The sequence below is a fragment of the Eretmochelys imbricata genome, chromosome 26 (assembly GCF_965152235.1).
Source record: "Eretmochelys imbricata isolate rEreImb1 chromosome 26, rEreImb1.hap1, whole genome shotgun sequence".
Lineage (NCBI taxonomy): Eukaryota > Metazoa > Chordata > Testudines > Cheloniidae > Eretmochelys > Eretmochelys imbricata.
In genome coordinates this window covers 14,647,411-14,672,725 of record NC_135597.1, presented here as the reverse complement: position 1 = coordinate 14,672,725, position 25,315 = coordinate 14,647,411, and the positions used below count along the sequence as shown (strand labels likewise).

General features: G+C 51.4%; 1 protein-coding gene and 1 long non-coding RNA gene across 13 annotated transcripts in view; one reads left to right on the top strand and one right to left on the bottom strand.

The window, feature by feature from the left end:
- Positions 1 to 25,315, top strand: part of KANSL3 (KAT8 regulatory NSL complex subunit 3) — an 87,137-nt gene that overhangs the window by 53,927 nt on the left and 7,895 nt on the right. For 3 of the 11 annotated variants that reach the window (XM_077805778.1, XM_077805776.1, XM_077805777.1), the window contains one exon: positions 3,091 to 3,793. The exons of 6 other annotated variants lie outside the window; for them this stretch is intronic. In XM_077805778.1, the coding sequence (XP_077661904.1) occupies positions 3,091 to 3,638 (548 nt within the window). In that variant the 3' untranslated portion in view covers positions 3,639 to 3,793. Of the gene's footprint in view, positions 1 to 3,090; positions 3,794 to 25,315 lie in introns of those variants that run through there. 2 more of the 11 variants (XM_077805781.1, XM_077805786.1) reach the window with 2 other exon arrangements.
- LOC144257704 (uncharacterized) overlaps positions 11,207 to 25,315 on the bottom strand; it is a 29,619-nt gene continuing 15,510 nt past the window's right edge. The window contains exons 2-3 of one of the 2 annotated variants that reach the window (XR_013344583.1): positions 14,843 to 14,981; positions 11,207 to 11,718 (exon numbers count right to left, since the gene is read on the bottom strand). This is a non-coding gene — a long non-coding RNA (uncharacterized LOC144257704). Of the gene's footprint in view, positions 11,719 to 14,515; positions 14,982 to 25,315 lie in introns of those variants that run through there. The other variant, XR_013344582.1, reaches the window with a different exon arrangement.

The window sequence follows — 25,315 nt, the reverse complement described above, 5'->3', positions numbered from 1 at the left end:
GCGCTACTCACATAGTGAATTTGGTGAGTTGTGTGATGTGTTTGTGATGGCAGGGAGGGGGAAACGTTGCTCCTGATCCTTGGGATGGCTGGTGGCATGCAACCTTACCCTGAGCAGGGGACTAGGAATCAAGGCAAGTCGAACTCCAACTTTCTCTGTGTCAGGACCTTGTGCTCCCAGATAAGCCTGTAAGTGCCCTTCTCTTAGGGACATCCCAGCATGCCAGGGGTGGTGAGTTGGGCACTATTCAGTGAGACAGGAGTCAGGTAGGGTCCTGTCTTTGTGGCATGAGACTATTCCTGCGTTAAGGCAATGGCTGAGGGAACCTGCAGTCAGGATGCCTAGCCCGGGCTTGAGCACGTGCAGGAAGCTTCCTCGCTCAACAGCATTCATATTGTTCACTCCACCAGATCCTGCCTCCTGGCCTCAAACTGATCAGAGCCTCTGGGCGGAGGTGAGGTGGTGGAGGAAGAGGGCTCATCTTGTCCCAGATAATTGCCACTGTAGCACTTCCTGCTCCCTGTGAATCTGACCCCAGTGCTGGCGCCCAACCTGGCCGGCTGCTGTAAAGGTAATGTAGCCAGCTGCCTCCTTGTGAGACGCAGCATGTCCTCCCTGGGCACAAGCTTGCATTCCCTGGCTGGGAGGTGCTGGTGTGACCCAGGAGCTAGGGCTGAGATAATACCCCAGCTTACTGCTGGGGGCACTGTGCTCCAGAGGTGCCATCTTCCGTTGTGGTGAACAGGACCTCGGCTGACCGCTGTGACCTTTCTAGCCCCGGTAGCGCTTTCCACAACGATAGAAATAGTTCTGGAGTCCTGGCCAAATGTAAATTTGGTCGTTTCATTTGAATGTCCCCTCCCTGCTATTTTAGTTGGCTGTGGTCATCTTGTTCTCTCTCTGACCTAAACAGCTGCTATAGTCCCACTCAGAGGTGGCTATATTTGGAGTGATGGTGAAATCATCTGCCTATATTCTACTCTGCATTTCTACAGCAGATTTCCATCCAGTGGTCTCAGAGTACTTCACAAACACTAGTTAAGTCTCTCAACCATTTCTGTGTAGTACAGACAGGGAAGCTGAGCCCCAGGAGTTGAGTGACTTGCCAAAGGTCAGGCATGCCACCTTGAGCAGGGATTAAAACCCAGGTCTCCTGTCTTGAAGTTCTGTCCCTTAACCAGAAGACTATCCCTGCCCTGCTAATCAGCTTGGAAGGTGCTTTGACATCACTGGCTGGACATGATCAGTGCTGAAGAACAGTGGTGTTGTGCTCCAGCCCTGGAGCTGTTCCCTGTGTGTGCAGCCACTTTGCTGCCAAGGGTTTGAAGGACAGTGGATCCACAGCAAGGGCTTTTCCTGAACCTGCATGTGAAAGGGGACCCGGGGGTGGGCAAATCCACGCTGTTTGGGCCCCCAAAGGGCATGGCTTGCCAAAGCACCAGAGGAGTGTGCTGTGCAGTGGGAGAGGTCAGGGCCACTGCATAGTAATGGGGGCATGAATCTGACCCTTCCACTCTGCAGCTGACCTCAGTTTCAGTGTACTTGCCTGGCCTAACCTCCTTTGAGTACCCTGCTCCCTCTGGTCTGTGCAAGAGCTCCTGTCTTCCTCCAGCATTTGAGTTGCTGTACGTTTGCACTTCTGCTGTTCCCTTGAAGAACCCCAAGTAGACCTCCCTCCTTACTCTGGCAATCTCAGCTGCCTCTCGGCTCCCTCCTGGGGTTTGCATGTGGCTAGAAAGTGGGCAGCCTCCGTGTCAGCTTCTCCTTCCTCCTCACACCACTGCTGCTCAAGGCGGAGCTGAAGGCACTGTGACCTGTGCTAACAGGACTTTTGCTTAGAGCTCAGCTAACGCAAGCCAGTATAGGCTCAGTGTTCAGGCCAGTGAGTGAGATGAACCAGTCACTGCTGGCCATGGGTTCTATGCAATACATGTAGCTTTGGCGAAATCGCTGCGGGAAAGGCCTTGACATCTTCCCACAAGCCTACCATGGTTTCCCTGTCCCCCGCAGGAGATCAGCAGTGATCATGCAGCTCCCTGCCAGAGGAGGTTGTGAAGGCCAAGACTATACCAGGGTTCAAAAAAGAACTAGATAAGCTCATGGATGAGAGGTTCATCAGTGGCTACTAGCCAGGATGGGCAGGGATGGTGTCCCGAGCCTCTTTTTGCCAGAAGCTGGGAATGGGCGACAGGGGATGGATCACTTGATGATTACCCGTTCTGTTCATTCTCTCTGGGGCACCTGGCACTGGCCACTGTCGGAAGACAGGACAGTGGGCTAGAAGGACCTTTGGTCTGACCCTGTCTGGCCGCTCTTATCTGATCAGCCTGCCAGAAAGACACAGTGCAGGACAAGCTGTGAGTTAAGGATGAGAGCTGTTGTCGTGGTGGTAATTCTGACTGTGGAGCGCTACCCCCCCTCAGAGAAACAGCACCATCACACCAGGGCAAGGCAGGCGAACGTTCATGCCAGTGCTGGGTCTCGGTCACAGCTGTTGTCCTCTAGCATTGGGATTTCCATCCTCTGGATGGAGGGCTGTGCACTGGTACCCCCGGTTGCATAGTGCATGTTGCTTTGGGGGTTCCCCGGAGCTCAGGGAGCAGCGCAACCACCAGGAGAGCACGGATTTCATGGCTGGAGCTTAGCCTGGCCCAGACAAGAGGTGCTGTATGTGGGCTGGAAGGCGCTAGTGTGGGCCAGGAGTGTTCCTGCCCCCTTTATTGTGGGAGACCTGTCCTCCTCTTATCCAAGAGGGTTGCAATTTGAGGATTACTTTGGATCCTTGGCTGCTTCTGGGTTTGCAGCTGGCATAGGTGGTCCCTGGTCTGGCACTCAGGACGTAGTATTCGTGTGCTGTGCCAAGCGCCTGTCCCCGGGGGCCACAGCACGCCAGGGCGCTTGCTGTTGTAGGGGTATATGCTGGCTCTGGGGCTGACCTGGGCACATACCGTGGTTTACAAAGTAACTTGCCCGCAGCAATGCACAGCTTACACCCTGGTTACTCTGCCCCAGCTGCTGTGGGCTTGGCCTGTAGAGACGGTGGAAAGCAGAGGGGAACACTAAGCTGTCTTTGTCCCTCTGTCTCCGCAGTGACAACCACCAGCCCCATGAAAACCCTGTATGTCATGTCAGACGCCAAGCTGTCTGCGCTCACCAAATCTGTGATGGCTGAGGCTGTCTGCGCCCCCCTGAAACCTGTGGGGATCCAGACGCCCTCGTCTGCCTGCTCGTCATCCTCCTCCAGCTCACCCCCCGTTGCCGTGACCTTCACCTCTGCGACGCCGGCTAGCCCCCACTGCAGCCTGGTGCATTCCAAAGTGGGGCCCGTCCTGCAGAACACTACCAAGACTGTCATCCTGACCTCCACGCTGGCAGCAAAGGGCGACGGGCCCCTGGGGCGCAGGGCGGAGAAGGTCGGCCACACCCTTGGGGCAATGGAGACCCTGGGGAAGGTGCCCTCTGTGGTGGACAATGGGAGCACCATCATCCACACCAGGGAGACTCTGGCTAATAGACATTTGCTGCCACAGGGCATGGTGCCAGCTGGGGCTGGCACCACGCTTATAACGCTGGGCAGCAGCCTGGCCAGCCCATCCATCCTCGCAACAGCAGGGCCCACGATCAGCCAGAAGCCATAGCGAATTGAGCACCGCTTTGCCACGAATTTGAGTTTGGCCTTCAGTATGAACTAGCGCCGTTGGCTGCGGGAGTGCAGCGCCCATGCTGGGCCCAAATGGACATTTCTTTTGGTTTGGGGTTTTCTCTTGCTGTTTAATAAAACTATTTTTTTTCAGTTGTGTGATTTCTTCATTGTAGCGTTTCTCCTTTGATCACTGCCTGCACTGTAGCCCGAAGAGGAGGAGGAGGGATGTAGATTCTCAGCATGGAATGGAAATCAAAATGCAATTATGCTTTGCGTCTTTATAGTATCTTTCAGTGAAGGATTTCAGAGCTTTGCAAACAAATGAGCCCCCCAGCACCTTATGAGTGAAGGAAATGCTATCCCCTTCTTCTTTGGGGAGCTGCAGCTGTGTTGCACACAGGCATGTGTGCACATTGGAGAATTTTGCCTAGCAGTACCTGTTGGGCCGGTGCTTGTGCCTTGGGGCTGTACCCCGTCCCCTGGCTATATGAGGCAGTCCTGCCCAGCCCCCCCTCAGTTCCTTCTCACCATGCATGGCTGGAGTCAGAGCTTTGTGTGGCTATCACCTCTGCTTCTCTGTCTGTTTTCCTCTTTGTGTGTGTAGCTTTTAGATAGCTAGCCCTACCCTAGATAGTGTTAGTTAAGCTTGGTAGTTGGGATACTTATTGCCCTGTGTGATGTCCTCACCACGGTTCAAGCACTGCTGTTGAGTGCGCGGAGCGATTGCTAATAGTGATCCTTGCATGAGGTGTAGGCTGTGTTTAGGCAAGGAGTGTTCTGGTACTCCTGTATACTTTCCTTCTGATTCCGATCATCCCTTAGGTCATCCTCAGACTGAAATTGTACTGTGCCAAGGTCATCGTCCTTGCTTAGCCATGGCATAGGCTATGTTACTTTTCCGACCTTCTTGTGTTTTCAGCCTCCAATGTCCCGTCCTCTTCATCCTGACCTTCTGACTCAGCATCATGGTCAGATTTTGCATCCCATGATCAGCTCTCTGCATCTCGCTGCATGGCTACTCTGTGGTTAAATGAGGAGGAAGAGCGATGTTCAGAGGCAGGTTCTACTCAACAGCAGGAAAACCTGTTTGGCCAATGGAAGCATTTTTTGATATGGTTGTTGGTCCACAGAGTTCCACCAAAGCTGGCTGATATCCAGGACATCTTGATGTACCTGTTACATCTTCAGTCGTCAGATCTGGTACTTAGGTTGTTGAGGGTGCATCTGGTGTCGATTTTTGGCACTTCATGCACCCATCCGTGGAGGTCAGTATTTTCCAAACCACGGTAACAAGGTTCTTCAAAAGAGTCCATCGCCACGCACCATAGAATCATAGAATATCAGGGTTGGAAGGGACTTCAGGAGGTCATCTAGTCCAACCCCCTACTCAAAGCAGGACCAATCCCCAATTAAATCATCCCTGCCAGGGCTTTGTCAAGCCTGACCTTAAAAACTTCTAAGGAAGGAGATTCCACCACCTCCCTAAGCAACGCATTCCAGTGTTTCACCACCCTCCTAGTGAAAAAGTTTTTCCTAATATCCAACCTAAATCTCCCCCACTGCAACTTGAGACCATTACTCCTTGTTCTGTCCTCTTCTACCACTGAGAATAGTCTAGAGCCATCCTCTCTGGAACCACCTCTCAGGTAGTTGAAAGCAGCTATCAAATCCCCCCTCATTCTTCTCTTCTGCAGACTAAACAATCCCAGCTCCCTCAGCCTCTCCTCATAAGTCATGTGTTCCAGACCCCTAATCATTTTTGTTGCCCTTCGCTGGACTCTCTCCAATTTCTCCACATCCTTCTTGTAGTGTGGGGCCCAAAACTGGACACAGTACTCCAGATGAGGCCTCACCAATGTCGAATAGAGGGGAACGATCACGTCCCTCCATCTGCTCGCTATGCCCCTACTTATACATCCCAAAATGCCATTGGCCTTCTTGGCAACAAGGGCACACTGTTGACTCATATCCAGCTTCTCATCCACTGTCACCCCTAGGTCCTTTTCCGCAGAACTGCTGCCTAGCCATTCGGTCCCTAGTCTATAGCTGTGCTTTGGGTTCTTCCGTCCTAAGTGCAGGACCCTGCACTTATCCTTATTGAACCTCATCAGATTTCTTTTGGCCCAATCCTCCAATTCGTCTAGGGCCCTCTGTATCCTATCCCTACCCTCCAGTGTATCTACCACTCCTCCCAGTTTAGTATCATCCGCAAATTTGCTGAGAGTGCAATCCACACCATCCTCCAGATCATTTGTGAAGATATTGAACAAAACCGGCCCCAGGACCGACCCCTGGGGCACTCCACTTGATACCGGCTGCCAACTAGACATGGAGCCATTGATCACTACCCGTTGAGCCCGACAATCTAGCCAACTTTCTACCCACGTTATAGTGCATTCATCCAGCCCATACTTCTTTAACTTGCTGACAAGAATACTGAGGGAGACCGTGTCAAAAGCTTTGCTAAAGTCAAGAAACAATACATCCACTGCTTTCCCTTCATCCACAGAACCAGTAATCTCATCATAAAAGACGATTAGATTAGTCAGGCATGACCTTCCCTTGGTGAATCCATGCTGACTGTTCCTGATCACTTTCCTCTCATGTAAGTGCTTCAGGATTGATTCTTTGAGGACCTGCTCCATGATTTTTCCGGGGACTGAGGTGAGGCTGACTGGCCTGTGGTTCCCAGGATCCTCCTCCTTCCCTTTTTTAAAGATGGGCACTACATTAGCCTTTTTCCAGTCATCCGGGACTTCCCCCCTTCGCCACGAGTTTTCAAAGATAATGGCCAATGGCTCTGCAGTCACATCCGCCAATTCCTTTAGCACTCTTGGATGCAACTCGTCCGGCCCCATGGACTTGTGCACGTCCAGCTTTTCTAAATAGTCCCTAACCACCTCTTTCTCCACAGAGGGCTGGCCATCTATTCCCCATGTTGTGATGCCCAGCGCAGCAGTCTGGGAGCTGACCTTGTTCTTGAAGACGGAGGCAAAAAAAGCATCGAGTACATTAGCTTTTTCCACATCCTCTGTCACTAGGTTGCCTCCCTCATTCATTAAGGGGCCCACACTTTCCTTGGCTTTCTTCTTGTTGCCAACATACCTGAAGAAACCCTTCTTGTTACTCTTGACATCTCTCGCTAGCTGCAGCTCCAGGTGCGATTTGGCCCTCCTGATTTCATTCCTACATGCCCGAGCAATATTTTTATACTCTTCCCTGGTCATATGTCCAACCTTCCACTTCTTGTAAGCTTCTTTTTTATGTTTAAGATCTGCTAGGATTTCACCATTAAGCCAAGCTGGTCGCCTGCCATATTTACTATTCTTTCGACACATCGGGATGGCTTGTCCCTGTAACCTCAACAGGGATTCCTTGAAATACAGCCAGCTCTCCTGGACTCCTTTCTCCTTCATGTTAGTCCCCCAGGGGATCCTACCCATCTGTTCCCTGAGGGATTCTGCTTTCCTGAAGTCCAGGGTCTGTATCCTGCTGCTTACCTTTCTTCCCTGTGTCAGGATCCTGAACTCAACCAACTCATGGTCACTGCCTCCCAGATTCCCATCCACTTTTGCTTCCCCCACTAATTCTTCCCGGTTTGTGAGCAGCAGGTCAAGAAAAGCTCCCCCCCAGTTGGCTCCTCTAGCACTTGCACCGGGAAATTGTCCCCTACGCTTTCCAAAAACTTCCTGGATTGTCTATGCACCGCTGTATTGCTCTCCCAGCAGATATCAGGAAAATTAAAGTCACCCATGGGAACCAGGGCGTGCGATCTAGTAGCTTCTGCGAGCTGCCGGAAGAAAGCCTCATCCACCTCATCCCCCTGGTCCGGTGGTCTATAGCAGACTCCCACCACTACATCACTCTTGTTGCTCACACTTCTAAACTTAATCCAGAGACACTCAGGTTTTTCTGCAGTTTCATACCGGAGCTCTGAGCAGTCATACTGCTCCCTTACATACAGTGCAACTCCCCCACCTTTTCTGCCCTGCCTGTCCTTCCTGAACAGCTTATATCCATCCACGACAGTACTCCAGTCATGTGAGTTATCCCACCAAGTCTCTGTTATTCCAATCACATCATAATTCCTTGACTGTGCCAGGACTTCCAGTTCTCCCTGCTTGTTTCCAAGGCTTTGTGCATTCATATATAAGCACTTGAGATAACCTGCTGATCGCCCCTCATTCTCAGTATGAGGCAGGAGCCCTCCCCTCACAGACATTCCTGCCTGTGCTTCCTCCCGGTATCCTGCTTTCCCACTTACCTCAGGGCTTTGGTCTCCTTCCCCCGGTGAACCTAGTTTAAAGCCCTCCTCACTAGGTTAGCCAGCCTGCTCGCAAAGATGCTCTTCCCTCTCTTCGTAAGGTGGAGCCCGTCTCTGCCCAGCACTCCTCCTTCATTGAACACCATCCCATGGTCAAAGAATCCAAAGCCTTTTCTCTGACACCAGCTGCGTAGCCATTCGTTGACTTCCACGATTCGACGGTCCCTACCCAGGCCTTTTCCTTCCACGGGGAGGATGGACGAGAACACCACTTGCGCCTCATACTCCTTTATCCTTCTTCCCAGAGCCACGTAGTCCGCAGTGATCCGCTCAAGGTCATTCTTGGCAGTATCATTGGTGCCCACATGGAGAAGCAGGAAGGGGTAGCGATCTGAGGGCTTGATGAGTCTCGGCAGTCTCTCCGTCACATCGCGAATCTTAGCCCCCGGCAAGCAGCAGACTTCTCAGTTTTCCCGGTCAGGGCGGCAGATAGATGACTCAGTCCCCCGGAGGAGAGAGTCCCCGACGACCACAACCCGCCTCCTTCTCTTGGGAGTGGTGGTCGTGGAACCCCCAACCTCAGGACATCGCATCTCATGCCTTCCAACCAGCGGAGTCTCCTTCTGCTTTCTCCCCCCAGACATATCATCTGGTCCACTCTCCGCAATGGTACCTGTGGAGAGAACATGAAAGCGGTTAGTTACCTGTGTCCACGTTGCTGGAACCCGGACATTCCCCCTTCTTCTTCTGGAGGTCACGTGTTGCCAAGCTTCTTCACTGGCCTCTTGGCTCCGCTGTGCAACCTGCTCTATATCTTTAGAGCTTTGTGTCCCTAGAAGCATATCCTGACTTTTGTCCAGAAAATCCTCCGTTTCTCGTATGCAACGCAGGGTCGTTATCTGTTGCTCCAGACCTTCAATCTTCTCTTCCAATATGGAGACCAGCTTGCACTTTGTACAGACAAAGTCGCTTCTGTCCTGTGGAAAAAAGACAAACATGGCACATCCAGTGCAGGTCACAACAGCTGAACCCCCCCCCCTTCCATATCACCTTCCTACTATGAGCTTCCTCAGAGAAGTTGGCAACATGTAAGCCTCACTGGGCTCACTCCAGGTGAACACCAGTGCGAGAACCAGTTCCTTTCTGGCCTTAGCGGCTTCGCCTCATCTGGCACCTCCGTTCAACCCTTGGGCATCCTTGTCTTTCTTTTTTGTGTCAAAAAGCAATCACGTCTGCAAGGTGTGCGAATTGCAGGCTCTGATGGCAGATCCTTCTTAAGCGCAGTTCTCCAAATACAGGGACTGCGGCTGCATGCGAAGCTTTTATCGAAGCGGTCTCTCCATTTCACTTGAGCCAGGCGATGTACATTCCTGTGTTCTTTCTTTAAGCCACATTCAGCCCTGAGGCAATAATGTCTTCACACGGGAGGCGATGTCTGCCCTTTAACCTGGACAGAACTCGATCGTTTTGTGCTTCGCCTCATCTGTGCCTTACACAGCCCAATGAAGGGACACAGACTCTCCCTGGGGGGATAGCTTCCTGTATCAAGACAGCTTACGAAATAGTTCTGTCCCCGCAAAGGGTTTGAGCTCATTCTGCAAGAGCTGCAGGCTACGTCAAAGGTGTTTAAGTGACGTTTCAATGTTGGATGTTTGCAGGGCTGCCCCTTGGTTGTCCGTACATACTTTTCTGAACCATTATGGCATTACCATAGCATCCAGAGCAGAGGCAGACTTTGGGAAGGTGGGCCTGCCATCCTGGTTTGAATAGACTCTGAGCCCCACCTCCTGCGAGTGCTGCTTGAAAGTCACCTACGCGCAATACGTGGCTGCATCCACTCGAAGAAGAAAAATGGGTTACCTGCCTGTCTTGTCACTGTTGTTCTTCAAGATGTGATGGAGACATGTTTCCACAATCACTTTCCATCCCCTCTGCACTGGAGTTGGGGCAGTGCTGCCGCGTATAGCCAGGGAGGGGGCTATGGCCATGAGGCGCGAACACCGCCCCTCTGCGGGTACGGCAAAGCAAAATTCTCCGGCTCCGGTGCACTGGGTGCGTGCACACGTATGTGGAATCCACGACTGCATTGCATCTCGAAGAACAACCGTTACAATTCAGGTAAGTAACTGGTTTTTTCAGATGGGGAAACTGAGGCTTGAGTCAGGGCAATCAGCAGCGCCTCACTTACCTGTAGATTAGATAGTTTGCTTGGTAGTAGACTTAGTTATTAGATAGTTTTATCATTATTGCCAAGTCTGTCTCGGTACCGATGGCACCGAGCTCGTCAGGGAAGCTCCAGTACAGTGAGTTCCCAGAGAGCAGAAGACCCGAAGCAGGCAGGCTCGAAGAGAGCCCCACAGGGCAAAGTGAAACCTGCTTCTTCGGTACCCACGGAGCTGAAGCAGCACTCGGCACCGAGCAGCACAGTGGCTCAACCTGCTGCACCTGTGCAGCACAGCACAAGACCCTCGGCACCGGCTGCTGTTACTCACTCTCCTGCGCCACCAGGGACACCGACATTGGTATCGATGCTCCCGGTACCGCACCAGTTCCTGAGACCTCCTAATCTCATCAACACCGAACTCTCCGCTCCTCGGCATGGGTGGCACTCCGTCCTGATCGATACCGAGCTGACTGACTCCACCCAGGCCGGCTCCCCTCCTCTCTGGTGAGGATGACAACAAGGATGAAGGGGTGATATATACAACCCATCACTCCTCACCCAAACCGGGACTATCCCATCAGAGTACCACTCATCCTTGGAGGCAGGTACCGGATATGGGCACCGCCCCCTATGTCATTCCCACCAAATTGGCCCTACTGGGATTCATGGGCACTATACAGGACGCAACATCGAAGGCTCCCTAGCCCACAAGATCAAGAGCACCACGGTCTTTATCATCATCTATCCCAGCAACCTCAGAAACATAAGAAGAGGTGACTGAGGAAACAGGAAATCTCCGATCAGGAAGTCTTATCACTAGTGAGCCTGTCATCTTCGTCTTCAGACAAAACTATAATGCCCCCACCCCCACCACGGGATGATTTCAAGCAATTCTAGGACCTTCAAAAGGGTGGTAGAGTCCTTGGACATATCACTAGAAGAGGTACCTGTATCACAACAAACTACTTGACATACTGCAGACATCTACATCGATGAAGATAGCATTCCCAAACTATGATGCTATTATGGAGCCTGCCAAAACCATCTAGCAGACACCAGCTAGTGCACCCCCATCTTGCAAAAGATCCGACAAATGTTCCATCAAAAGGAGTTGAGCTTTTATTTACACCCCCCCACACACACTCACACCAAACTCACTTGCAGTGGAAGCTGTTAACAAGAGGAGAAAACAACAACCCCCCATGACAAAGAATGGAAGAGGCTAGACCTCTTCGGCCACAAGGTGTATTCATCCACAGCACTGCAGTTTCGTAGAGCCAATTATGAGGCCCTATTGTCCAAATACACACACATCATTCTCTCAAAAATGTCAGAATTTCTTGACAGTTTACCCAAAAAGAAAAAAAGAGCAGTTCAATGCTAATATCGCTGAAGGCCATCTCATCATCATGACAGCGCTACAGGCCTCATTGACTCTGCAGAGACAGCTTCACAATCTATCACAACGTCTGGGGTCATGCGCTATGCATCTTGGCTACTTCTCTCGGGGTTCCCCTGGGAGGTCCTGTCAACTGGTGAGGATCTGTCCTTCGAAGGCCCAAAGTTATTCGCTGCCAAAATGGATGAGTCTCTCCATACTCTTAGGGACTCAAGGGCAACCTTAAAATCCCTGGGCATCTATAAGCTCTGCAAATAAAAAGAAACAGGGCAGGTATTATACCCAGAGATTCCGATCACCACCGTACTCACAATCGCACAGGCAATATGACCAACATCGCAAACAAAGACAAATCAGATGTTGACAAAACCAAAATCAATCATCAACGTCCCAGCAGTCCACCTTGAAACAACAATTTTGAAGGTGTGGTCAACGGCGCATGAGACCACCGCACTCTTTAATGCCGGAAACAGACTAATCTCCCGACCATTTGGTGATGGCCTGTCACCATTTAACAGAGTCTGGAACACCATCACAACAGACAAATGGGTTTTGGAAATTATCCAAAGGGCTATTCCATCCCCTTTATCTCCATCCCACCTACCCAACCCCCTTCCCCGTCCCTCTTCAGGGACCCCTCTCATGAGCACCTGCTGCAACAGGAAATAAACCACCTCATACAATTAGGTGTAGTGGAACCCATACCAACGCAGCAGAGGGGGCAAAGTTTTTACGCATTATTTTCTAACACAGAAAAAGATGGGTGGGTGGAGACGCGTTTTGGATCTAAGGAAACTCAACAGGTTTGTTAGAACACGTTTCAAAATGGTGACACTAACCCTTATAATTCCTGTGTTAGAGAAGGGGGACTGGCTGTTGGGTCTCGACCTGCAAGATGCATTTTTCGTATTACCATCCATCCATCCGTCACACAGAAGGTTCACCCTGGGAAAACACTTCCAATACAAAGTGCTACCCTTCCATTTCTTGACTGTCCCAAGAGTTTCTCCAACGTTTTAGCAGTGGAGGCAACACACCGCCGCAGACACGGAGTCAGGATGTTTCCTTATCTGGACAACTGCCTCATAAGGGCACCAACACAACACGAAGCAATAAGTGCCACTCAGAACATAACCCTTTTCATGAACTTAGGGTTACCGATAAACACGTCACCACGCTCGTCTACTTAACTTTGACAGTGACGGACAGTCCACAAATATCTGCCAGAACATGTCTCCAAATACTGGGACGTATGGCAGCAACAGGGTTTGTTGTCGAACATGCCAGACTCCACTTGAGATGCCTGCAGGCCTGGCTTCGAACAGTCTACATACCACACGGCCACAGCCTAAGCAGATGCCTCATGATGCCAAGGAAGGTAAAGGACTCACTAAAATGAGAGACGTCTGCACTCATTGGAAAGGTTATGATTTACCGAATGTGATTATCCTGTTTGTATGCATGTATCATTTTGGTATCTGAAGTTAGGAATATTGTCTCTGCATCTATTACAAGTGTGTTTACGCCTGGGGAATGCCCGTTAGGCAGAATGCACTCAGTCTAAGATGGCTGGCTGGGAAAGGCCACTGGGGAGAACAATAGGTCTTAGAAGAAGCTAATCTCCCAGCCTCCAAGTCATGGCGGCTGTGACGCTATAGGGACATGTGACCAAGTCACCTGGTGCTGGACTCCATCTTGGACTACCAGTGTTTTCCACTGACCGGGCATGGGAACCAAGCTGGGAGACAAAGGGTTCCTGCCATATGCCAAAGCTATTTAAGGCAGGGGAGTAACATCACTGTGATTCTTCACTGACTCCCCACCCAAAGGAGACTCTTGGAAACACCTGAGGAACAAGGACTGACTGGGGGAGAAGGGTTGGACCCAGACTACAGGCTTCTGGCTGGGGCTGACTATTAGTAAGCGACTAGGACGACCTGACCCTCAGACAGGGCGCAGCAACGAAAGGTCTGACATCTCAATTCAGGCAGACTGCAGGCAAAGGTAAGCCTCTTGGCCTACAGGGGGGAGGCTGCCACCCCCGCTGGGGTTGCAGAGGGTAGGGGGACGCAGAGCTACCTGACTCCACCACGTCCCAGCCCAGGACCCTAAGAGTGGCAGAGTGGTCTGCCACTTGGTCAGCGGGGAGGGTCCATCCAAAACACGCTGACCCATGCTCCAGCAATGAAACCGGACTACAGTCTGGTTTCCCTGGACTACTTCCTCCCACAGTCTGGGCGGGGCGGTCTGCAGTCCACAGGTGCTCTGGCTTCTCTGGGTACAGAGCAGCGGGCAGTCCTGGCAACACCTCTCCAGGGTCACTCTCCTCCGGGGGCAGGGTTCTGCTCCAGGGTACTGCAGCAGAGAGGAGACGTCTGTCTCCTTCCCCGGTTCCCACGCCACTGAGCTGCAGAGCCCTCCCTTTATACTTCCTCTCCCACCCTGGTATTTCCGGCAAGGGGGACGGGGTGGGTTCAGCCCCACCCACCCAGGGGCATGTATTGCCCCTCGCTCTCAAGTCCAGTGGGAGGCCAATCCCCTCACTGCACTGCCCCATCAACCTCGGGGGCATTTGGATGGATTTATCCCTTTTCGGAACCAGAATTCAAGGCCCTCCGGGAAGAACTTGAGCATCTGGCAGAAAAACTTTATCCTTCTGTCTACAGCCCCTGCTGGCGCCCTGATTCTGTTTGTCCAAAAAAAAAAAAAAAAAAGAAAGAAAGAAAAGAAAAATTTGGCTCTTTGCATCTTCGTGGCGACTATCAACCCTGAACAACATTACTGGCTCTGATCACGCTGCCCAATAACCACAGACCCGTTAGTAGCGAAGGAATTTGCTCAGGTTTATTGTCAACGAAGCACAGTGTTGGTGCCTTATACTTGCTACAAGCATACTGAATGCACGTATGCCCGTGACAATGGATGCAGCTCAGCCAGTGATGGGAGTTTCCACTGCCCTTGAGGCCAGACAAAGACTCCCTCTGAGGCTCCATCTTATACACCAATACAAACAAGTTATGTGTTGCCCCCTGGCGTGGTCAGTTACCACCCATCACCTTGTACGTGTTGGTTTGATCAAAACATCTCCAACCCTTGCGCTGTCATCACAACCTCAACTTTAGCAGGGTTCAGTGTGTTCTCGTTATAAGTACGGATAAGGTGTCTGCAGTTGTGGACTTGGCAGTGCTGAGAAAAATCCACCACATCCAGAGCTTCCTGGGGTTTGCCAACTTCTACCAGTGGCTCATCAAGGGGTTTTTGAAGCTGGTGACCCCAATTACACAACTGCTCCAGAAGGACACTGCCTTCGTTCGGACCCAGGAAACCCAATCTGCCTTTGATCAGCTGAAAGAAGCACTGACATCAGCACACCTGTTAGTTCACCTGGACCCAGCTAAGCCCTTCCTGGTCAAAGCAGATGCCTCCAGTCATGTGATCAGAGCCGCGATATCGCAACTGAGTCCCTGAATCTTCTCCATCCCCTGAAAGTTCTGCTCCTGAAAGTTGACACCTGTGAACAAAATTACAAAGTCTGTGACTAGGAACTGCTGGCCATCAAAGCTACCTTTGAGGAACAGCATCATCTCGTGGAAGGCGTGTGTTTGCTAGTTAAGGTGTTCACGGATCACAAAAATTTGGGATACTGTGAATGGAAAAGGTTCTCAATCAGTGCCAGATGCACTGGTCCCTTTTTTTCTCCCAATCTGATTTCACCCTGACTTGACATGCTGGTACCCAAAAGGGCAAGTCGTGAGTCATGCCTGTGTAGCTCTGAGCCCTCCTATGCCTGATGAGTCACTCCTGAGCCAACAATGTGATAAGTCGTCAGAGGCCATTACCTCACGGTCTCGTGATATGCCCCATGCCGTTCAGTCGGGGGCCTTCCAACCCCCAAGTGAAGAGCCACCCAGGTGATCTAGGCTCCTGAGGGAAGCAGTCTCTCCAGCCTGCTCAACATCACTATCTGACTGGGACCACGCCCATTGCCTCGTTCTGACAGACTGCCCGTGCTCCTCCTGCCAGCCCTTGCTCCTGCGCCCGGTCCTTCCCCGGCCTGTGCCCATTTCCACGCTAGCCAGCCCCTGGTCCAGCCTCCATCTACTCCAGCCTCAGCCGGCCACCCAGTAGTTCTGATGTCAGTCGTGGAACCAGTCTTATTGGGGAAAGGAGCAGGTGTCGCTCACTCGATCTCCCTTGCACACTCAAACTCCCCTTGCACACACACACAGGAGCAGCCAGAATCAGGTTCCCTGACCCTGTTTCATAGCTCCCCAGGCCTTTGTGCAAGGGTGTCAGATCATGGGGGAGGGGTCCTTCATTTTCTCCCGCCCTCAAACCCCATTAAACTCTCTCTACCAGGCTCAGTCCAGGGTTCTCCTCACCAAAGACCCTGGGGTCTGTTCAGCTCCTCACCATGGGTACAGCTCTGCCTGAATGGCTTAGCCTGGTGCTGCCCAAAGGCCCTGCGAGCCAGGTCCTTGGAGGTGCTTTTCGGGTGGGTTTATAAGAAGATGTCATGAAAATCCATATTGATGTGCTGGGGGTGGGAAAATGGATTAAATAAAGCCAGGCAGCCCCCTGGACAGCCCAACAGTGTCCGAAGGGGCCTGACGCTGTCCCGCGAAGGCGTCGGCTCACAGCTGTGGAGTTACTGTCAGTTTCTGCACTCGGGAGCAATGCATCAGAATCAGTCAGAGCTTCCTGGTCTGGCTTGAACTAGGGGAGGCCAGGAAAAAATCCCTCCCTGCACCTGGAAGTGGGGAATCAGTTACGAGTCCTGAGAGCACAAGCAGTAAAACCAGGTGGTTTTTTTCTTGTTGCATAAAGACAATCTCGTCCGTCTCCATATACCCACCCTGCCATTCAGTTAGACTGAGGGCTGCGGAGCAGGTGGGGTGGCAGGACATCAGCAGAGCTGTTGATGGGGTGAGCCCATGTCATGAGCCCATCTCTGAGCCTGAGGAGTCAGCCCTCAGACTGGCTCCCTGGCAACCAACCAGGGCTCAGACAATCCACAGGTGCTGGTCTAACCAGGTGACCCCAAGGCCAGGGATACAAGCTCCCAATGAGAGCAGCCCACTCCAGTCTGCTCAAACTCGCTTCCTTGCCAGGAGTATCCCCCATCGCTTGGTGGTTCCGACCTGTTCCAACCTCAGCCTGCTCCTGCTTCAGCCTTGTGCCAAGCCTGCTCTTGGGTCCTAATTCCTGCTCTCACTCCTGAATCCAGTCCCTGGCCCAGCCACGAGCACTGCCCACTGCTGCCTCACTAGGTCTGCCCATCCACTTCCCAGTGTCTGCCAGTCTGAGCAGACTCCCTCCTTTCTGGGCCTGGGTCCAGCAGCTGAGCTGGGGACCCCGGGAATGTCCACCACTGAAATGACCGAGTTGGTCCTTTGGGGTCAAGTTGCCCAGTTGCATCTGGAGAATGCTTCCCTCCGCTCACAGATCCCAGCAGCCACGGTAACCCCACGACAGCTGAATGTAACTGTGGAGTTGAGTTCTCGAACCAGGCCCCCTCTTCTGCCCACATGTATGTTGGCATCTATGAACTGTCATCCTCTGCACCTGCAGGTCTTGCTCCATCTCTGGGTCGCAACTGCACCTGAGGTGAATGTGACGGGTTCCCCCCAGGGTTCCCCCTGGAATGGGGATACCACTGAGCCCCCTGACCCACCAGCCTGGGCTCCCTCTCACACTGCTGCTGTGACAAACTGCAAAGCCCTCCAGCCTCCGTACAGGTAGGCCACACCTAGATGCAGGCTCTGTCCAGCCCCTGCAATGAGCCAATGGTGGAAAGGCTACAGCTGAGGCAACTGGTGGAAATGATGGATGGTAGCATGCTGCCCTCTGGTCCAGCTATCCGTGAACTGTGCCCCTCCAGGCCTTGTCTTGCCTGCGTCCCCTTTAGCGCCGTGATCGCCCAGTGCCCAGTGCTTGTTTGGCGAGTGCTGCTTCTTGGGGACTTTAAAACCTGTTGCTGTTCGGTTTTGTGTCTTTTGCTAGTTACTCTTCAAATTCCTCCTTGGCCTGTGTAATTATACAGCGACTGGCCAGAGCGTGGGCGCCTTCCTATTTTCCTCAGCAGGATTCAACTTCCACTTTTTAAAGGGTGCCTTTTCGCCTCTCACCACCTCTTCTACTCTGCTGTTTAGCCAGGGTGGCATTTCTTTTAGTCCTGTTACTGTTTTTTAATTATTATTTTGCATGTACATTTAGTTTGAGTCTCTGCTACGGTGTTTTAAAATCTTTCCCCTGCAGCTTGCAGGCATTTCACTCTTGCGATGGTTCCCCATTTTTGGGTCGTTCCCCTTTTTGAAGTTGATTTCTTTGGTATTTTCCGCACTACAAGGACGTTACATTTAACTATATCACGGTCAGTATTAATGAGCGCGTCCGCTATATTCATCGCTTGGACCAAATCCAGTGCTTCACGTAGGACTAAATGGCGAATTGATTTCTGCTAGTCCCTTGGCATCAGCAGGCTCTTTCACCACAAGACCAATTTCCTTGCTTTGTGTATCTTTTCAATCACGAGGAGCTATTTTGTCCCTCTGGTGTCTGACAGTGCTGCTGGAGACTCCTAACACGATTTCAGCAGCATCAGTGCAGGCTGGTGATAGGATAAACTCCCCGCACCTGTTGCGTGAGGCTGCCTTGCTGGTCTAGTGGGTTTTGAAGGCACAGTGCAGGAGGCCTGCCAGGCTGTCTCCGAGGCAGAGGTACTTTACAAAAGCACTTTTCTCTGTTCTGAGGTCAGTTGCCCATCTCTAAAACAACTCCCGCTGTCTCCTGGCATGCGGCTTATGTGACTGGAGCTGGCTGGAGCGCCGGCTTGGTGTCATGCTTTCCTTAGCCAGCGCGGCATCACCTAGCGCACATGCTGGCTCTGGGAACAAACTGCCGGTACCTGTAGATACATAAATTCCAAGGCCAGAAGGGACCATTGTGATCATCTAGTCTGACCCCCTGTTTCACACAGGCCAGAGACCTGCCCGCTATAATTCCTAGAGCAGATCTGTTAGAAAACATCCAACCTTGATTTTACAATGGTCAGGGATGGAGAATCCATCCCAACCCTTGGTAAGCTGTTCCAGGGACTAATTAATCTCACTGTTAAAAATTTACACCTTATTTCTGGCTGTATTGGTCTAGCTTCAACTTCCAGCCATTGGATGGTGTTAGACCTTCCTCTGCTAGACTGAAGAGCCCAGTATCAAATCTTTGTTTCCCACTGTCACGTTATTGACTTGAACTGGGACCACATAGATCATTGTTGCAACCAAGGTCCTGTAGTGGCACCAAATCTTATATAAAGGGGGTCAAATAAGGTGTCTAAGACGAGGTTATGGTTTGCTGGTTAGGATCATGCTGTCTATATGTGGGTATCATTTTTATAGTTGAAGTTATGAATATTGGCTCTATACTGTCTATAGTTCAAACTTATGCTCTGCTTCTGGGTGACACCCCAGACAAGTTGGTGTCAGCTCTGCCTAGCCTGCTTGATGGCTCATTAAGGACCATCAGCCACACAACTGACCCATTGAGAGAAGGCAGACACGCCTTGGGACTCAGCAAGGTGTGCGGGGACCTGCCTATGGAGAGAACTCTGAGGTGTTTCCAGGCCATGGGATGGGCAGCTTGTCTTTGGAACAAAGAAAGCAGAGACCACATGGCAAGAGACTATACAAAGCTGCTGCAGCTCCTCCATCTTGTCTTCAGTTCTGCTTCTGACCTCTGGAGGGACTTTGCTACACTGAAGCTTTGAACCAAGCACTGAACGACCCATCCCAGCTGGGGATGTTCTCCAGAGACTTGATTTGAACCTGCCGTTTATTCCATCACTGCTACAAGACTGAACCAAGAACTTGGCCATGACTGTATGTCATTGATTCCATGTAACCAATCCTAGCTCTCATCTCTATCTTTTTCCTTTTATGAATAAACCTTTAGATTTTAGGTTCTAAAGGCAAGGGGGCTTTGCAGTGGCTTCCAGATGAAAGTGGTTGGGGCTCAGTGGGGGTCTGGGTACAATTAGTTGGGGGTCAGTGGCCTGGGGGTCTGGATATGGGGGCTCAGGCTCATCAGGGTGGGGGTTTGAGTGCAGAGAGCTCAGTGGAGGGTGGTCTGCGTGCAGTGGAGGGAGTCCAGGGGGCTGGGAGTCTGGGTGCAGGGGAGCTCTAGATGCACAGGTTGAGGGTCAGTGGGGTGGGGTTTGGCTATGGAGGGCTAGGGGGGTTATGGGTGAGGGTCAGGCTCGGCAGTGCTGTCTGGGTATGGGAGGTCCAGATGCACAGGGGTTGAGTGGATGGGTGAGCAGCTTCCCATACAATGATCCCCCCCCCATCCTCCCCCTCCACAGCTGAGCAGTGATTGGGGCAGGAAGCAGGGGAGGATGCTGAGCTTCCTGCAGCTGGGGGAGGTTTCTGGAGGTGGGTCTGACATAGCCCCAGCCACTCCATGCAGGGGAAGAGGAATTTTTGTCCTCTCCTGCCTCCAGCCCAGCCAGGACTAGCAGCTGATCCCAGCTCAGAGTAGGAGCCACTGGCTGGGGTGTCCCCAGCCCTGCAGGGATTTACCTCTTCGCCGGCTGCTCTGTGCACCTGAAACAATGAACCTGCACAGCTAGGGGGTGCTGCGTGGCTGCTCTTACAGCTTCTCTTTGCTTCCCTATCAGAAAGTCATTTTTCTATGAGGAAACAAAGAAATCTGCAGGGGGCATAAATTCTGCGCATGTGCAGTGGCACAGAATTCCCCCACGAGTAGATAATCCTTATATAAACCCAGAGTACTCCCACACCTTGAATACTGCATGCAGTTCTGGTCACCCCATCTCAAAAAAGATATATTAAACCCAGAAAAAGTACAGAGAAGGGCAACAAAAATGATTAGGGGTCTAGAACAGCTTTCATACGAAGAGAGATTAATAAGACTGGGACTGTTCACCTTAGAAAAGAGACGACTAAGGGAAGATATGATAGAGGTCTATAAAATCATGACTGGTGTGGAAAAGGTGAATAGGGAAATGTTATTTACCCTTGCCTATAGTACAGAAACCAGGAGTAACATGATGAAATCAATAGGCTGTAGGTTTAATATAAACAAGAGGAAGTACTTTTCCACACAATGCACAATTAACCCATGAAACCCCTTTGCATGGTGGGATGCTGTGAAAGCCAAAAGTATAAGTGGGTGCAAAAAAATACTGGATAAGTTCTTGGAGGACAGGTCCATCAATGGCTGTTAGCCAAGATAGTCAGGGATGCAACCCCGTGCTCAGAGTAACCCTAAATCTCTGATTGCGAGACTCCGGCAGGGGTTGATCACTCCAACTGCCCAGTTCTGTACACTCCCCCTGAAGCTGTAGTGCTGGGCATCGTGGGAGACAGGACACCAGACGAGCGTGGCAGTTCTGATCTTCATATGGTTTTACTGGGGCATTGTAAGTGGCTAGTTTTGAAAATTTAGCTGGTGTGCACCCAGCCCAACCGGTTCGGGGCTCTAATCCAATTGTACGGAAGTTAATGGGAGTTTTGCAATCAGCACCAATGGGGGTGGGTTCAAGCCAGCGAAGAGTAACTCTTAGTTGTGTACAGCCAGAGAGCCACAAGGCAGACTTCAGCCCAAGATGGCTGGCTTGTATTTTCAGACCAAAGTTAGAGGATTTCTGGAGCAATCGGATGTCTGCCTCAAAATGATGAATCTCAGTCCTGCAGTAGAAGAGGGACAAAACGCTACTTGTATTTCCTTATGAGGAAGGACTCAGATGGGAGTCGTTACATCTGCAATGCCCCGTCCTTCCTGGACCGGGCTGGAGAAGCATCAGTAGGTCCGTGAAGGTACGGAGCGCTTCTGCTGACTCACCCGGCAGCTGGACACGTGGGTCTCATTATCTCCATTGATCAGGCTCTGACAGCGTGTCAGGGTGAATCTCTCTTGAAGTTCGTTGGGCAACACTGGCGCAGGGAGGTGAAAAGTACGTTTCACTCTTCCAGTTTCAGTGAACTGAGTCCCCCAAATTGTACAGAACTGATGGGGCTTTCTCTAAGACTACAAGCTTTCCATGTGGGCGGGTCACGTGGATTAGGACTGCATTCTGCTCCGGTTTGCTCAGTTGTCTAGTGCAAAGGCAGCACCGTTGTAAAATCCAAGCCACGCCAGTCATCAACCGTTTTTTAGATTGTGAAACCGAACTGTTTTAAAAGATCCTTTACCGCTCTCTGCATTAACTAGCTAATGCAGCCGTGTCAAAATCGGAGGAGAGACAAAGCACAGGGTGTTGCAAGGACCAATTACTGTTTGTTCAAATAAGCTGCAAATCAACAGTGCTGTATATTGGTCATTCTTATATGCTGGAAAATAAGTACTGCCAGAATCCTTTTGCTGAGAGCCAGAATCAAGAGCAAACTGTCTTTGTCACCAAATAAGCAGATTAGTCCATCCCCCGTCCTCCCCCCAACAATCAACCATAACAGCTGACTCAACAAAACTGTTATTGAGACTAAATCAAACACACAAAAAGCCCCCAGGGAAACAAAAGCTCAGGAGACAGGGGGTGCTGACAAGCACCCAGCTATGCGCTCACAGAGCACATGACCCCCACCCCCCACTCCCGCTAACCCTGCAAGCGAATGAAGACATATCAACCCCCTCCTGATAAGCCCAATACATGTCAAACCAGAATGCAAATACCAGCTGAGAACAGAGAGGCCCAGAAGGGTTCTTACATAATACTCAGGTTTGGGGTGGACAATCAGTGGCTCCCCCTTCCAAGATGGGTGCCCTAAACCGCTCCAGTATGTTCTTAGATACCTACAGCACATCAACAGTTGATGCAGAACTGGTGGGGTGTAGGACTAGAGCTCCCCAAACGCCACTGCTGTATGCAGTGTGGGTCACCACGAGATCCCAAAGCTCTTTTCAGCAGGCTTATGATCCCCATTTTAAAGATGGGGCAAGGGAGGCACCAGCTGGCAAAGTGACTTGCCCAAGGTCACAAAGTAAGTCAATGGCAGAGCAGGGGATAGACCCCAGGAGTCCTGCTTGCCGGGCCCATGCTCAATGCACTAGGCCAAAGCCGGAGCTCTCAGAACATGGGGCTCTAAGGCAGCAGCCCAGCGGGGAGGCAAAAAGGCATTAGTCTGGCCCCTAACTGCCTAAAAACAACAAGGAGTCTGGTGGCACCTTAAAGACTAACAGATTTGTTTGGGCATAAGCTTTCATGGATAAATTACCCACTTCTTCAGATGCAACCCCTCTGAGACCTAGTTGCATACAATCTCAGGTGGGGAAAATCCACAAGCCAATCTGTACACAAAACATAACAAACTGGCACCCTGGGGCTGTCATTAGAGTAGTTATCTGTGGGAAGAAACGAAAATCTCGGCAGTTTCTGTTTGTTCAATAGCCACTAGCTTCACTGTCCCCCGCTACACACAAGAGATACTCCCCCCAGGTTCCCGCCTCTTCCACGCAGAGCCTGGCCTGCTACATCGCAGCATCCGATGACATGAGAGCCTGTAATCGTAGCACGGTGAGATCTTGCGCCTTGCAGAGCTGCGCTCTCAGGGGGAGAGGTCCCTCAGCCAGGCACATGCAGCTTTGTTCTGGGCAGGTGTCCGCGGGCAGGAAAGCAACACGGTCCCTGAGAGGTCTGTGCAAACACGCACAATCTAGTCCTCAAGCAGCCCTCCGAAGCATGGGAGACAAGCCTGGTGCAGGGGCGAGGGGCTTGCTCTGCGGGACTCTGTTGCCCCTCACACTGTCTCAGCCATAATGACTCCTCGGACGTCGAAGGCGTTACGCCGAGGTCGAACTCACGGGAGATCAGACTCAGGCCTATCCCAGCCTGGCCCTTGCAGGCTGTGTGACCCTGGGCCAGGCATTCAGGCTGATATTTCAGGGGCTTAGAGACTATGGGGAGGAGTGTGGGGTATAAAAACAGAGAGAGAGAAAGACAGCGAGCCTCCCTTGGCTGTGTTCCAAGACAAGGTGGGTTGAACAAAGCCTCTCTGTTGCCCGCTGTCCCCCCGACATTTAGAGGTGCTGGTTCCCGAGTCTCCCCCCATTTTCCTGGACATGCCAGTGGCCACATCAGCGGCATCTTTCCCCGTCGCTGCTTCAGACTCCGGACGAATTCTGCCCAAGCCTGGCAATCTGTCGGAGGCTGGAAGCCTGGGTTCCCAGTGCGTGCCCGTGGGCATTAGCCCAGCATACGAGGCTGTGCCACTCTGGCATATCCATTGGCTGGGACTGGGCTGCTGTTTGTCAATGCCGCCTGTTGGACCGAGTGGCCTGGGGAGGCAGCAGCTGCAGGATGTACCCAGGAAAGGGCCCGTGCAGCTATCACACCGCTGGGATCGGCGCCGTCAGGAGCTGCGCTGAGACCTGACCTGTTGTCAGCAGGCGCTTGGCCTTCAAATATGTAAAGTGGACTCAAAACCAAACGGCGATGTTACATCTAAACCAAACCGCGGCAGGGACGTAACAACGTACCAGGGAGGGACCAGTTAAAGGGACGCTGTCAGGTTGGATCGATCCACTACTAAAGCAAAAAGAACAAATAAAGGAGAGCTGATAAACTCAAACAAACAAACTCCTCGTTGTTTTTGTGGATACAGACTAACACGGCTACCCCTCTGATACCTGATAAACCCAGGGAGTCTGTGTTTCAGCCTGGCCTTAACTGGACCTCTGTTTTGCGTAGCGAATTTGTGATGTGGTATTTTGCATCGGCAGTGATGTGTGGGTGTGTTTTAGGTCATTCAGAGGTGGCTGTCCCTTGATTTGTGGGCAGAGTCTGAAATGGAGGACTTTGCCTTCAGCCACATTGGCACATGAAAGTTGTGGGTGCAAAAGCCAGGGCCAGTCTTTACAAACCTATCCCAACCGGGATCAAAATGTCACATTGTTTATTTGTATGTCAATGAAAACTTTTTTTACAAATCTAACCCGCACCCTGCAGTGTTGGAAACCTGACCATGTCCACTTCGTGCTACGTTCCTCCAGTTTCACAGGCCACTCTTTTATTAAATACATATTGTTCAAAAATCTGATTGCTTGACATTGTCCCATAATAATGCCTAGCTGTTCGGAGCGACGTCCCATTGGTTCTGGCACTGTATTTCCTGGGTGTCATTTCTTGGTCAGATTAGGGACATGGATGTGTACAGAGAATGCCAGACTTCACTTGTATCCTATTCTATGCCCGCTGAGTGGGAGGTGTCAGTCATCGCCAAGTCTACTGTGCCTTTTCCCATGGATATGAAACCTGTGTTGTGCAGGAGGTCAGACTAGATGATCAGAATGGTCCCTTCTGACCTTAAAGTCTATGAACTGGGCTTGTTTAGTCTGTGGAAGAGAAGAATGAGGGGGGATTTGATAGCTGCTTTCAACTACCTGAAGGGGGGTTCCAAAGAGGATGGAGTCGGCTCTTCTCAGTGGTGGCAGATGACAGAACGAGGAGCAATGGTCTCAAGTTGCCGTGGGGGAGGTCTAGGTTGGATATTAGGAAACAATATTTCACCAGGAGGGTGGTGAAGCACTGGAATGGGTTACCTAGGGAGGTGGTGGAATCTCCTTCCTTAGAGGTTTTTAAGGCCCTGGCTGGGATGATTTAGTTGGGGTTGGTCCTGCTTTGAGCAGGAGGTTGGACTAGATGACTTCCTGAGGTCTCTTCCAACCCTAATTTTCTGTGATTCTGTGATTCTAACGCAACCCAGAAGGGATTGGATTTCAGTGACAGGTGAAGGAGTATCTGTGCCTATCATCAGTGAAGCATTTGGGGTTGGGAATAGGGCTATAGAAATGTGACTCATCTGCTAACAAACATCTGCAGTTCCTGATGTC